At 40.2% G+C, this 15,715-nt stretch overlaps 1 protein-coding gene across 3 annotated transcripts in view; it reads right to left on the bottom strand.

Moving 5' to 3' along the window:
- UBALD2 (UBA like domain containing 2) overlaps positions 1–10,568 on the bottom strand; it is a 52,297-nt gene extending 41,729 nt beyond the window's left edge. For 2 of the 3 annotated variants that reach the window (XR_014491509.1, XM_083354997.1), the window contains exons 1-2: positions 10,106–10,568; positions 8,565–8,627 (exon numbers count right to left, since the gene is read on the bottom strand). Coding sequence is in view for 2 of the 3 variants with exons in the window: in XM_083354997.1 (XP_083211123.1) it covers positions 8,565–8,627; positions 10,106–10,225 (183 nt within the window). In the remaining variant the exon portion in view is untranslated. Of the gene's footprint in view, positions 1–8,564; positions 8,628–8,875; positions 8,963–10,105 lie in introns of those variants that run through there. The other variant, XM_083354998.1, reaches the window with a different exon arrangement.
- Between the last annotated feature and the right edge of the window lie 5,147 nt (positions 10,569–15,715).

Below are 15,715 nucleotides of genomic sequence, written 5' to 3' on the forward strand. Positions count from 1 at the left end.
CAACCTCCACCCCAAAACTCTTTTTTTGCTATATCCAAATGAAAGTTAATTATACTCATAAATCAAGTATGAGGTGACCATCCTGAGTGCAAAGAGCGAAGGAAAACAGCTGAGCTTTAATTTCTATGCCATATTTTCAATACCGCTATAGTATAAAAGCTCTGTAGTAGAGATCCTCCATCTGCAAATATTTGTTCTGTCCATTCACATTCAGATGCCAAACAAATTCAAGGGACAAATCTACGGAATCTCCTTACTTCTATAAACTTCTCCCTATATTTATGTATTTAAAATGTATTTCTATTTTGCTTCTTCATAAAATCATTCCCAGCAAGGTTTCTTTGCCGGTTTGTAAAAATATTGAAAAGAATATAGAACAGATAAATGGAAAAATAAAACAGTAAACAGTTAAACAAAGGGTACAAATACAATTTTAGGTTGGTGTTAGTGTGTATGTGTGACAAAGAGCAAGAGAGATATTTGCAACCTGTTTTCCCCAATTGGGACTTAAGATAGCTAACAGCTAAATATACTAAATCTCCTGAGTAAAAAAAGATTTCCTCTGAATCTTAAAGGACGTATCAACTGACATCAGGCACATGGATCTGAAGACATTGTAAGGCCAGGGAGCAAAAGGTGTCTTAAATCTCAGATATCCCTCCTGAACTTAGCCAGCTGAGAATATAATTTTCAGATGACAGCCCTTGAGATGCCCTATATGGTTTGGCATCGAGTTTTATAGGTCAACCTGTGTGCGTATGTGTGTGTGTTGATTATTTAAGCCTGCAAAAGCAAAAGGAGACTGGAACTACTTTAAATCTGTTTTGGCCTTCACCAGCTAAGACTCTATCCATTTTATTCTGAACCTACTGAAGTTTTTTCAAAGGAAGCCCCATAGAGAGTGGTCATAGTGGCATAAAGTAGAAGTTATTGAGCCTGGATGACTGGTCAAGTGGAGTGAATTTTCCAGAGAAACGAGTATTTGACTCCAGCCTGGGGTAACTGATCTTCAAAGGATTTTACATATGCAATTGCTGGGTAGTTGGAGGTTATGACACTAAAACAACTAACCTATGGTCTATATTCTTCTGATAGAGGAATGTGAGTCTCCATTGCAGTATCAAAACAGTAAAAGTAAACTTAGAAGAGGCCAAAAGAACATTTACTCACCATTAAATTCTAGCTAAGAAAAGAATAAATTTTGTAACCTGTATAAACTCTATTAAATGTGCCAATTTGTATTATTTTAGTATCCCATTCACCACCAAAGCCTTTAGCAATTTTTAGGTCACTGACAATCCTAGGCAAGCCTACAGTCAACCATTAATACTAGAAAGTTGTTTCCAAGAAAGAAATATGTGCGAGACTTCTCTGGATTGAGCATGAAATGTTTTCCTAGATGAAATGATACAAGCTTAACTGTTTGCTGTGTCTATGAAAAGAAGTGAATAAATATATTAAATATAGAGGGTCATGCATATTAAGAATGTCATCACTATATAATGATGTGGGATGTGTAGCATCCAAAAGAAAAAGTGGGGCTGAGGTTAACTGATTTGCAGCTTCAGCAGATTTAGAAATTAAAATACAGAGCAACCCAGGATGTGTTCCTCATCTGTATTACTCTAAAGTACAGAATGAAATAAAATGTTTGGAGTGTTTCCCTCCTACATTATTCTCTATCAGCCTAATATGCTTAAGACAGAAACAAAGGGGCCAGGACAAAAGATTTGTTTGCCTGAAAGGAGACAGAAATTCTGTGGTTGTATAATTAGCAATCTAGTTGTATCCCTTGGTTGTGTCAGAGCAGTTTTCCCTGACTTGCTGCTGTCCTGATGTATAGATAACAACACCCATAGCCTTTAGTCAGCTCCCATATGGATAGGGGAAGATGGGAGCTGCAATATAAGATATGACAAGAGCATCTTTTTTAAGGAAGGCTGTGTTAGAACCGCTGTGTTTCAACTGACTGTAGTTCCAAAGTTGATTTCTCATGCATCAGGACCCCAAGGTCATGAGCCATGCATATACTTTAAGGCCATATGCCCCCCTACCTCCACAAAAAAAAAATGCTTAAAAAATCCTCACCCTTTCTATTAATGTTTGGTGGGCATCCATTACACACTCCATTTTCCCTATCAGAAGAATGTGAGGGGTTGGTTGAGATACAATTAACACGATTCTGAATGAGTTCCATAACTGAGCAAGGATGGGAGCTCGGCCCTAATCGATCATTTCTGCACCACACTGTTCACCTGAGACTTTAGAGCAGGGGTAGGCAACCTTGGCTCTTTTATGACTCGTGGACTTCAACTTCCAGAATTCCTGAGCCAGAAAAATACAACAGCGCAATTCCTTCAGCTCATGCACAACTTCAAAACTTGGTAGAGAAAAAGAAACTAGCATAAATCAAGGAAAACAGGTCTTAAACTATTCAGAACTTAAAAGTGTCCATGATAAGCCTGCTTTTAGTCACTCAGTTTCAACTTTTAAAGCTAGATAAAGAAGTTAAACCTTAAAGCAACTCCTGAACAGGAGTAGAAAGAGGAAGAACATGAAAAGATCTTCCATTCCCTTTCAGCATAAACTTCCCAAGAGCAGATTCTAAGGGGGAGGATGGAGCTTTATAAGATAATAGAGGCATCAAAGATACAGTACTGATTGGGAAACCTTCCAACCACAGAAGACCCTGCATCTAAGTCTCCCAACAGTAAAGGTTTCAGATACACTAATGCAGAGATGTCAAACTGTTAGCCGGATGTGTCCTGCCAGAAACCGCGCCCACCCCATTGCAGGCAATGTGAAAAAAATCGTGATATGTAGCGACATGTCACGTGATGTTGTGAGTTTGACACCCCTGCACTAAAGGAACAATGGAAACCAGATGAGGAAAGCAATGCAAGTTCTGCTGGCAGATATTGGTGCCTTGCCTCTCCAAAAGTCAATGGAGATCCAGTACAGGGAAGAGATGGGGGGGGGGGGAGAAAGTATGAAGAGATGCTACCAAAATCTCCGCTTCAGCTCCATGTGGATATGAACAAAAGGTCTTCTACCTCACATGCGGCAAAATGGAAGAACAATGGTACGTGTGCTATGTTTCACACTACAGTGCTCCCCACATAAATTCAGTCACTAACACAAATAAAATACAGAAATACTCTGCCTACTAAGGAAGACTCTTCTAGATCGGTTGGCCACTGATAACACACTGGTCCTTTTGGGAAGTCAAAAAGTAAATAGTTTATGCAGTTTATCCTCCTTCCTCAATTTAGTGCTCTCCAAAGCTATCTTTGCAAAGTCACGGTCTAACAATTGGGCCAAAAAATAGTCATTCCTAAGCCCAGGATTCACCTTGTTCCAGCAATCATAAATGCTGGAACTTTTCAAAGATCTTGTATTCCCATTTTAGACTATTCATATCAAAGGGGATCATAAGTTGGGATTTCAACAATTGCAACATCTAGGTAATTCAGCTGAAGGATAAAACTGGCTCAGTTTTTGCAAGACAAATACATTTGATGAACTGGTCTCAAATTCCACATCACCAGTTCTTTAATAGCTATCAGCTTTTTGTTTTGAGGAAATTTTAGGATGTGATCTATACTGCACCTTGCAATCAAGTCTTTCCTACCCAATTTGAAGAAAAGTGATGAATGCAAACCCTTCAAGCACAAAAAGGAGGGGACAATTTTCATTGATTTTGCCCCCTATTTTCTTTAAAAATCAATACATTCTCTCCCACAACCTCAGTGGTCTATCAATATGTAGAGGTTGCATCCCCAACTATTCGTCCTTTAACTCAGTGTTTCTCAACCTCAACAATTTTAATATTTGCAGACGTTAACTCCCAGAATTCCCCAAGCAGAACTGTATTAAAAGACTGCAGTGAATGAACTTGGACCTTCTGTATTTAAAACATTAAAACATGATCTCTACTTCTGTTTTGTCCTCCGAGTTGGAGTTTTAGGAGGGATTTATGTATCTTACCTACTCACAACTTATAGTAGAGAGATTTTACCTCCATAGGTTTCTCTACAGCAGACATGTCAAACACAAGGCCCGGGGGCCGGATCCGGCCCACGAAGTGGTTTCATGTGGCCTGTGAAGCCATCCTGGAAACAGTGAGGGAACGGCCCCCACTGCCTTGGCCCTGGCCCAGAGACCCTCCTTCTGCCAGAGACCCTCAGATCTGTCCCACTCCTGCCCAGGCCCCCATAGGCACCCTTGATGCGAACGATGTAGAGCTGGCCACGCCCACCCAGTAGGCCACGCGCACCCTGGCCATACCCACCCGGCCCCCTGAGGGCAACCACAATGCTGATGCGGCCCTCAATGAAATTGAGTTTGACACCACAGCATTTTTGCAAGATTTCCACCAGCTGTGTATAATGATCAGTTTTTCTCTATCATGGCAACCCCAGATTTTTCACTACAATTCCTGTTATTCCTTTCTACTGGCAAAAATACCTATAATTTTTCATTTTCCAAATAAAACATTTTGTAAAGTTTCTTTTTTGTTCAACTTTCTTAAATCTATTCTGTTCACAAACAGAATTTCCTAGTTCACACTGGGGAATGGACTACATGTGCAGCAAAAGTGGAATTCAAAGTTAGGTACACCATGTTAGTCTGAGAAGCAACTGAGAAATGTAGGTGAATAATGCTTGGCAAAAGGGAACAGTCAATAGGCAAATCATAACTTGAACATTAGTTTCCTGATTAATGTGTAACTGGTTATAAAAAGATAGGGGGAGGGCTTGAGAAGATAGCCTTGCCGAGGAGACAGGATATCCTTTGTTTGCAATCTCTGTTAAACCGTCCCTGGCAAATGCAGAAAATGTAAACTCTTTTAATGCTCAGCAGTTGGGAGAAACATTCCAGAGCAAGCAAGAATGGGCCCTGCTGTCTCATTACATTTCACATGTGGTTCTGTTTGGCTGAAATCTGCATCTAACATGCAGATTTATGAATACATGGGATGGCCTGGCAAAGCACATGATGCACACAAAGGAAAGAAACAAGAGATTTTAAAATTGCCAGATGGGAAGATGGATTTTTTCCTGCCTGTTGCATATTTGCTCAGTTTTGGCTTTTCTTGTGGTCTCTGTGTGTGTATGTAGGGGGTACATGTATTTTAAGTGGCAGGTAAGTCAATTAATAGTAGTAACCTCCTTTGGGGGGAATTAAAAAAAAGAGGACAGAAATGGATTTGTTAGCAATATGCACAGAAGGATACCCCGCACTAAGAACTGGATATAAAATCAATTAAACGGGCTCAACCAAACTAGATTCCCCTGCTGTGTGCTAAGCATTTAAAACACCTTTGAACCAAGTCTGAAATCCTACTTTGTTGAAGTTGCGCAAGGGGCTGCATAAGAAGAAAGGCTCCTGAATATTCTGAGCTGATTTGGGGTTGGGATATTATTAACAGAGACCTCCGGCATTCACTGAAATTCTATCCAGCAATTGGATGCAAAAGGGCATCATCGGCTCATCTCCATACTAGCAATACCTGTTCAGAAATGCAAAATGCAAAAAAAAAAAAATGCAGCCCCTTGGGAAACAAAGCAGACTGCTTCAAAATCAGCTCTACCCCCAGGAGGCAAAACAAGCTTTTCAAAGGCACCCAGCCCTACGGCCAGGTTGCTGTCCCCTTCCTACCAACTGCTGCCTCACTGGTCCGTCTTCACCAAGATTCTTTTCTTGTAAGGCTTCATAACCAAAGACCTCTAGGTGTAGAAGTTCTGTGACTGCAAGCACTCCAACTGCTGGCCAAATAAGGGTTTTGAAACAAAAATGGACAAGTATGGCAGGAACAGCAAGGAGAAGATATGCAGGAAGGAACAAACGTGGGGTAATGGACAGTCTGCGATCCAAAGCATTCACATAATAGCATTCCGAAGAAAACACTCCAGCCAAGGAGACACCTTATTCACTTTGGCTGCTTCCAACACTGGAAAAGTCTTAGAATTTGGGCTGGAACTGCTTTCATTACAACTTTTGTAAGAATGTCCATTTTCAGCAAGAACCTAGGCACAGAACCAAGGGTGACCTTCAGATCATTAGGAATCATAGAAGTCAACCGGTTCTGAGGACAATGAGCCTTTTACTGGGGAAGGGGGTAGGATTCCTTGCAAGTCACACAGGAAACTGGTGCAGCATGTTCACCCATGTTTCAAGCTCAATAGCAAACCTGAGATCTACTTTCACATTTAGGTTTAAAAGAGCATGCTTAAATTAGCTCACTGGCTGCTTGTTTTAGCTTCCAGGGCAGTTATGAATCATTTTTCACCACTTGGCAATCTCATACAGACCATTTATCCCTTAAACTAGTTTCTTATTGCACAGCTTGAAATTTTAATGCCAGCATCATACAATCAGTTTTGTAGAAAACTTCACGGGCAGAAGCAGGGAGAAAATACACACGAACCTGCAATTTCACCCCCCTCCTCCCAGTAAATATAAATAGAACCATCAAAGTATATAAACAAATTCAAATATTCTGAATCCCTATTCTACTGTCTGGAAAGGCTGTTTTAGAAGGCAGAACTGTAATATTTTTCTAAGCCAAATGCAAAGTTTCACATTCTTTGTAACGTTTGCTCTTCAAAATGGCAAAGCGCACACTTTTCATACTGTAGTGTTCTCCAACTTGAAAAGAGTGAGAGCAGATAATCATAAAGACTGTTGTCTACCCAAAGACCCAGTGTCAATTATATTGTGAGGCAGCTTTCTATGATTCTGAAGAATAACATAAAGCAAGTTATGCCGACTCTCTAAAAACCAGAGAGAAAACCAAATAATGATATTCCAGGTTATCTAAGCAAACTGGTGAACATATTATGTTCCAAGTTTCTATCATGTATATTCTGTTACATTAGCGGAAGAAAATACATGAACTTCCCATGCATTCTTATATGTGTATTTAAAAATTACACATTGAATGCATTTGCCTCCATATCTGGGTTGAAAAGATGACATGAATTAAACCAGAACTCGGCAGCCTATTTATAGCCCTTAAACTATTTCATATAATGGATGAGGCAAGTTCTCTCTTCCCTTCAAAATTTGGATAAGGCTTCTAAAAAAAAGGCTGGATTTTTCAAAATTAAAAACCATCCAGGTTCAGAGATAAAATGAATGTTGCAGCTTCTGCATTATATAGAACCCTTTTTAAAATCCAAATTATTGGTTTTTAATAAAACTCTTCCTCTCTTGCTATATCTAAACTACAATTCTCATGCCCTGTATCTTCCCCCATAAAAGCATTTGAAAATAGTGCAAGACATTTTGATAAAACATCAGTTGCAGAACACTGAAATCTGACAATAGCAGTCCTTGTCGGCTTCAAAAAAAATGCAGAAAATTATTTTACATGAAATGCAGTAAAGCTGGTTTTCAGTATAGAATTATTCTTTCAAAAGACTTGTAAAAACAGGCTATTTAGACATTTTTATAATATAGCACACTGATGCAACCAGTAGTCATTTAGATGTAATTTATATTTTCTTACAAGTTTACAATATGTAACTTCCTCATGTAAGTTATACTTTGTTAACAAGTACTTCTAAGGGAGCAATAGTCTTATCAACACATTATCAGAATAAATTTAAGACTTTTAGTATTATCTAGTCAAAATATGATATCTAACGGAAATCTACAATTAAAAGCATGTATTAGTAAATATTGAAAATATAATTACATTGCTATGTAGATAGGAAAATCTACATAGCCAAAACCAAATAAACATTAGAATTTTATGGGAGGGGTTTGGGGTGTTTTTGCATTTCTAAAGCTATACATAGGCTTAAACAATAGACAAGTGAAATGCTGTAGCTTAGTCTATTTGCTATTATCCTTGCACACAATACTAGTTCACTTTCCTAAAAAATAAATAAAAAACTTCTTTTGCTTGCCAAACAACCCTGCCCTCAGTCAAGGTCACACAAAGTTTTGCTGAAGTTTCACACTAACGGAGGGGGTGTACCTAAAAGCTTGCCAGCATTTCCTCCTTGCTTCTAAATTCCCTGGATTTTAAGTAATTATGGAGAATAAAAATGGTTAAACAATTCCATATGAGGTAAAGACAGAGGAGGGAGGGAGGGAGGGAGAGAGAAGCAGAAGTCCCTGTTTCCTGGCAGACATTTTGGCTCTTGTTTACATTTGCAGTCTGTGTTTCTCTTGTTGCAGAGCAATATGGCTGTCTGTAGAGCTGACAGCTTTGAATGCACAACCACTGCTGGCTGCAGGCTCTTGTTCCCTCCCAGTATCAAAGGTTGTGTAAAATTATGCAGACGTTGCATATCCGGAGTTCCTCCTCGTTCCTCCTTTACATGGCTTGACAACTCAAGCACTGCTCAGCGTGATCTTTTATTTCTCTTTTATACCTGCTTTCCAAGGGAATGGAAAGCTAAGGATAGTTTGGATTTGATCATGGAAACAAGCAAGGCTCAAGGCATTAAAAACACACAGGCTATTCACCTAATGTAAATTTCCAATGTTCACAAAAGGAGGGGGGAGGACTGTGAGGAACAATGTGAACCTCAGAACTTTGAAGTACTTACCATTTGATGATGGTGATGGGTGTTGGGAATGTTGGTTTCTTGAAAAAATGCACTCAAAGCCGTCTATATTTAAAAAAGCACACAAGCCTATTGTTAGAACAAGGGGCTACAACCCCAAGGGAAAAGTTAAGGTGGAGGGGAAGAACAGCAACATATTTTTACAGGGACATTCTTGCCCAGCCCATTACTCTCCCTCCCCTTCCTTTTTTTTTTTTTAAGCACTGACCTAGGACAATGCTAATCTTCCCTCTCCCTTTGGGGAAGGATGGGAAAAAAGCAAACCACAAACACAGCACAAGAGGACAACATACCCATAAGTAATCATTGTCAGCCTCAACTAGGTTTTGTAATCCACAAGCCAATAGACCATAGCAACTAGGTTTCATCCTCCCAATGGGGATGAAGTGAACTGTAGTCCAACACAGTAGGAACAAAGCTGGTTGGGGAACATTTTAAAATGTAATAAGAAAGTCTCTATCCCTAACACATAAAAAAAATTGGCAGAGCAACAAATATGTGTAGTTTTAAAAGGCAACATGGGGGTGGGGATTGGCTTCATGGAAGCTAAAGACAAGCTGATAGCTTTTTAAGTATAATGCTATGCCCAGCAGAAATGGACAAAGACATTTATCTTTGTTGATGCCAAGGGCTTGGCTGAAACCAATCTTTTCCTCCTCGTCTTGTAAATCAAAACAGAGGAGGTATTGAAAACGTTGTGGCTAGACCAGGGAAGGATTCGGCCATATGTAAACAAACAGACTCCTTTAAAAGCAAGAATTTCTAACCGTATCTCAACAGAGTTATCTGGTTTCTTCTCCAGCTAAATAAAGACCACACATACTAAAGCAGCAGTTATTTAGCAGGCCGATTTCAGAGACTAACGTCCCCACTGCTTCCCTAAATAATGGGGGGAGGGGGTGAACAGTTTCCTTGATATTCCTTTGCTACAAGGAAAGAAATGAAGTGGGGGGGCAAGCTAAACCTTCACACTCAACCAAGGCATGCCCCAACTCTCCGTTAGAGATGTCTGCACGATCCACGGTGGAATACTTTAAAAACCATTTATTCCATTTGAATGCTCAAATTAGCCCCCCTCCCCCCAAGTAAGCTGTGTGATGATCATCACGCGTTCTGCACTCTGGCCGCCAGTCCAATTCAAGAATATTAACGTTGTCCACCCGTGGCTTCTCCTCCTCCCCTTTTTCCCACGACCAGCAGCAACGACAGATTAGTCAACACGCAAAAAGGCCTAGCGCATTCCTAGCCCCGGAAGGCACTCATTGTAGAAAGCGACAGTAGTTATTAAAATGGCTCTGATGGATTGTTTACATGCCCAGTGCCAAGGGAAAGGCTCCCTCGCCTTACACAGGGGAGGGGGGGGCTGGGGGTGGACGCGGAGCAATAGACTATCCCTTAAACCACCGGGGTAGTCACCACATTAGCAAGGCGGGGGAGGGTGGTCGTGGCGATTCTTTTTCGCCTCCCGCGAAGGAAGGCGGAGAGGGGAAAGAGACGGAGAACCAGAAAAGCTCGCAACGCACCTCAAATTGCCAATGTGCAGCTTGCAGGAGCTGCTTCGCTTGATCCGCCGCGCAGCCCGCAGCCAGCACGAACTGGTTAATCATGACTTGATGCCGAAGTTCCTCCATATTCACCGACATGGCGAGAGAAGCGAAACCACAACACGGAAGGGAGGAGGAGGAGGAGGAGAGCCAAACGCACCCAAGGTGGTGGCGGCGGCGGCGGCGGCTGGGATGTGTGTGTGTGTTTTTTTTGGGGGGGAAAGGAAAAAAAATCGACAAAGGCTTCTTTTCTCCTTCTTCCCTTCTAGCCCGAAATGCCAGGCGCTTTCTTCTATTCCGAGGCTTTAAGCTAGCGCTCGTCGGGTTCGAGCCAAGCCGCCTCCCCGCCTCTCTATAGCTTCAGTCGGCAGGAACAAGGCTGTGTTGATATTTCCCCTTCCCCTCTCGTAGTTCTTCGGCAGCTAAGCCACCACAAACAACAGCATCGAGGGGAGGAGCGTGCAGAGAGAGAGAGAATCGGGGTGGGCAGAGGGGGAAGCCGGAGGTGCCTCAACGTTCAATTCCACGCTTTCTTAGCCCGCTGATTGGTTGCTGCAGTATTCTTTGCGTGTCTGAACGTTCGATTCGAATCTTCCAGGCGGTGGATGTTTCTCTTTCTTTCTCCCACCCCTTCTGCCCCGTTGCTTAGATTTCATTGGAGGAAGTAAACCCATCCAGGTTCCTTGCTCATTGGTTAGCTGCTGTGTTTTGGCTGAGAACTAGGCCGCTATTGGTCCTTTTTTTTTCCTCGTAAGGGAGGGGTAAAGCTATGCTCTTGTTTGAACTGAACTGGAAATTTTACTCCCTTTGTTGATTGGCTACTTTGCTCCCCCCCTCCTCCTCCCCCCCGTTCTTTTTTTTCAGGGTTGTAAAAAAAAAAGAAACCAGAACAAAAAAGTATAGCTATAGACAGCAAGTTCATTGATAAACTTCTGTGTGACAAATATATATCCAGCTGGAAAAGCAAGGATGTGCAGCAGTGTCTCATTTCCTTTGAAAATAAACGATTAGCCTGAAAGCGAACTTTTATCATATAATTAAAAAAGGTCGAACATTCACAGTTCTTATCGGAAACTACGCTCTTGCGAACTTCCGGGTCCTTATTACTCAGAGAATGAAGATCGGAAATGTTTGGTGTTTTTTTTTTTTTAGAAATCTATATTAGTGTTTCTTTTACTAAGTCATAATGGAATGAGCTGCTAGTAATAACTTCCTTTTGAAAAACCCACTGTGTTACAGAAATACGGAACTCGGCTTTGCTTTTCTTATTTGGTCTTGAATGAAAGAAAGCTCGGTCGCGCCCAACATTTGCGGCCCTCTAAAATGGAAGCGGTCCCCTTCAGTCAGTTCCTGAGAACTTTTGGCTCCGTACTGACAGATGTGGATCACAGTTAGCATAGGTTAGATTGACATTATGATGTCGGTCGGAAAATTGACTTTTCGTCTTAGGGCCATTCCCTGACTAGTCTTAACACAAAAAGGGCAAGTAGCCACTACTTTATTTCAAAGTATAATCACCTTTGAGTGCTAATTACACACACAACAGCTTTAATACATGGCTGCTGCATTTAGAATGAGCCAAGTTTGATTGAAAACTGCAGCTGTGGAACTTTGAGACTAGAAGTCTTTTCGGGCCCAAAGGTGAATCACATGTAAAACCATATGAAACCGGGTGTATCTATGAGCTATCATGTGACAGTTCAGATATAAAAATAATATAAGGATCTGTGTTAGATTTAGTGGCTCTGACCTCTGCCCTGACCTGTTTTGAAAGGGTTTGGTAGGCTCACTTTGGTTTCATAAACTTAGAGTTGAGCTAAATTTGTTGCTGAGGGTTTTGCCTCTCCACATGTTAATGTGGGATAAGAAAATTAGGGTGGCTTTGCTAAATCAAACCTGCTTCATGTGACCTAACTAACACAGGCCCAATGAGCTGCTTCTTATGCACTGTTACAGCTGGAACTTTACCTTCAGTAAGTTTCACTATATCCATTCTTAGTTTTGCTTTCTCAGCATCAAATTCATCAGTTTGCACTGACTTATGTTTGGATTGCATTTGAGCTACCATTTTAATGAACCCAACCAGAGAAATCCTCTTTAATCTGTACACAGCTTTTGCTTTTTTGATTCATTTGACATCAGCTGTACTCTTGATTTTCTCGTGCCAACAAATCGTCAATAAAGCGCTGGAGAATTTCACAATAATATAACAGCTGTGTTTATTCATTAGACTATATCCCATTTTTCATTCATGAATTCAAGACAGCATATAAAGCACTCGTCCTCCGTTTTTTGCCCACAAAATATGACATTGTAAAGTGGGTTGGGATGAGAGAGTAATTGACACAAATTTATTCATTCATGCCAATGTTGACTTATGTGTCCTGTGAAAATACTGTATTATGTTTATTTTTCATACCAGGGTGCTGAAGCACTATAATTCCATTCTGGGCTAATCATTTCCTGTAGATCAATTTATGACACTAAAACATGCTGGGACAGGCAGTCTTTTGAGGAAATATGGTTATAGCCTTATTAGCGTGTGTGGGGGGGGAACACACCCGCCACTCCCTAATTCAGTTGCACTTCAAACTCGGGTAAGTGCAATTATGCAATAATAACCATAGAAGCAAAAACTATTAAAGCAATACTGATCTGTTCCCATAGTATTTCTAGAAATTCTTTTGCCACTTATCAATCTTCATTGTCATTCATTTACAATGTTCCTGTGTTAGCCATGCATGGAAGGCACAAATCAGTATGCAGGGACTGTGTTACCCAATACACAAACATCCAAGCAAAGGAGAGAAAGTGTCTCCAGGAACAGACAACAATATCTCAGCAAGCTATCCATGGCTTCCCATGTCCTAGTAATTGGTCAACATGTATAAAGAGATCAGATTGGCCCCAGAAGAAGAGTATGAGCATCTCTTGGTACCCATGATGAGAAAAGATCTAATAATTGCATATGACCTTGTCCATACCAAACATTAACTGTGTCAAAGATGGGAGAATTATCTGTTTCGTGAGCATCCTAACCCAGTTAATTCACTCTGACAACTAGCAGTTTTAGCTCAACATAGTCCACGTTGTTTTTCCAGCCAAACCTTGTGACTTGCTCAAAGCATGTTGAATTTACATTCCTTCCACAAGTAGTCCTTGACCTACAACAGTTCATTTAGTGGCCATTCAGATTTACAACAGCACTGAAAAAAGTGACTTAGAACCATTTTTCATAGTTACAACCTTTGCAGCATCCCCATGATCATGTGGTCAAAATTCAGCTGCTTGGCCACTGGTTACTACTTACGGCCATTGCTGTGTCCCAAGGATCACCTTTGGCAGCCTTTTGACAGGCAAAGTCAATGGGGTAACTAGAGGTCAGAGCATAAACCTTATCCCATATATGTCAAAATGAATCCAGTGTGAATAATAATGGTGGATACCATCACTTGCCACAAGCAGGAGATATATATATATATATATATGATACTGCAGAGCAAGGTCTCCAGCATACTGTATCAGGAAATATTTCATGATTTTGGGAAGAGGGTGAAGATTCTTAGGGCACAGGTGATGTTCTCATCGGTATTTGCCATTAAAGATAAAGGTCTGGCAAAGGAATGGAAACTTTTTTGAGTGAACTAGTTGTCAAGTTGGTGCATGCAACAGAGGCTTGGATTTTCAATAGCAGTACAATCTTCAAGGAAGAGCTTGCTTTGAGAAATGCAATTCATCTCACTAAGGAGGGAAAGTAAGTCTTTGGACAGGAGCTGACTAACTTCGTCAGGAGGACTTTGAACTGAAACACAAAGGAGCATGAATGGTAAGCCTATTGATGAGTAACAGCAGCACTAGTTTACCAAAGCAACAATGGAGGTACAGAAATAAAGAAAAATGGGAAACTGAACATAGGAAGTCTAGTCTATTGTCTTAAATGTCAATTCTTACAAAGTATGAGAAACCAGCAAAATGGGATGGATGTCATGAGCCACAAAGGCAAGTAAAATATAATAGGGTTTACAGAAACATGGTGGGATCAATCTTAATAGTGCTACATTGGACTTGAAAGGTACACATTATCTCAGAGGAAAAGGGAACACAAGAGAGGGAATGATGTAATGTTTTATATTAAGAATGAGCTGACCTGAATAAAATTTTGCTGAACTGATGGCAGCATGAGTATTGAAAACTTCTGAGTTAGGCTAAAAGGGCAAACTAAGGGATATCTTGCTATGAGGCTACTGTATTTCACCTAATCAATTTATTAAACTAGATAATAATCCTAAAAATCATGAACTGGTTGTGACAGGACATTTCAACTACCCAGACATTTGTTGGAAGACTAATTCTGTCAAATATTAGATGTCACATAGATTTTTGATTTGGGTTAGTGATAATTTTCAAAAATTCAAGCAGGAAACTAGGAGATCTAATTCTCAAATCTTGGTTTTCACAGAAGTTTGGTAAAGAACAATTGAACATAATCCATGGATTATAGAAAGGTTGATTTTAATAAAACAAGAGAAACTATAAGAGAGAGGTCATGGGAAGAATAGCAAAACTGGTGTAGCCAGCTGGGGTGTCTTGAAAAGTAAACTAAAGATAACTCAGTCTCAAACAAGACTGAAAGATTTGGGAGAAAAACTGTTGCATCTCTGTCAATTATTTTTGAGGAGATTAGAGAACTGGAGAGGTTCCAGAGGACTAAAAGTGGTGTGTGGGGGGGGGGGAGAAATGGTATCATGATTTTGGGTTTTAGACTGATTTGCCGATACAGAAATGGCTAGTGCATACTACTATAGAAATGTAAAAAGTTGAGATTTGATTTTAATGTCCAATTTTACCGCAACAGAGAGAGTTGGAAGTCAATGCCTTTTGTCTCTTCCCCTCCCTTTCTTCGCACCCTTTTTGTTTTCCCCTTTTCTACTGTTGTCCCCTACTATTTGATTTTGTATTTTCACATTTTAAGTTATAAATGAATAAAATTAAATAAAAAAAGAAAAAAAAGGGAGGGGGAAGAAAGAGAGTCCCAGTAATTAACTATCAGTGAGCCAAACTTCAGTATCTGGTAGGATAGAGCAAATAATAAAAGACCACTTGTAAGCATTTTGGAGACAATAATGCATTTGCTAAGATGCACATGGCTTTGTTAAAAAAGGGTTATGGGAGATAAATCTTGTCTTTCTCTCACAAGGTATTTAGTAGCTGAGGAAAATGTTGTGACTATAATCTGCCTCAGTTTCACCAAAGCTTTTCACATGGTTCTTAGGACATTGTCACTGATAAGCTGTTATAGTCTGATTTGGATGGCAGTTACAGTCAGGTGCATCCACAACTGGCTATTTAACCATATCCGAGTCAGCACTGATGGCTCTGTGTTGAGGTGGAACACTGTAGCCAACATCCAAGTTGACAGAATGATATTGTAATCTAATCTGGAAAGATTAGAAGAAAATATTTATATTTATATTTTATATTTTATTATATTTGTATACCGCCCTTCTCCCGAAGGACTCAGGGCGGTGAACAGGGCAATACATGTTAAAAAACAAGAATACAAAAGTTAAAAAAGATTAAACAAGATGC

Source organism: Vipera ursinii (genome assembly GCF_947247035.1).
Source record: "Vipera ursinii genome assembly, chromosome: 2".
In the NCBI taxonomy this organism is placed as follows: domain Eukaryota; kingdom Metazoa; phylum Chordata; class Lepidosauria; order Squamata; family Viperidae; genus Vipera; species Vipera ursinii.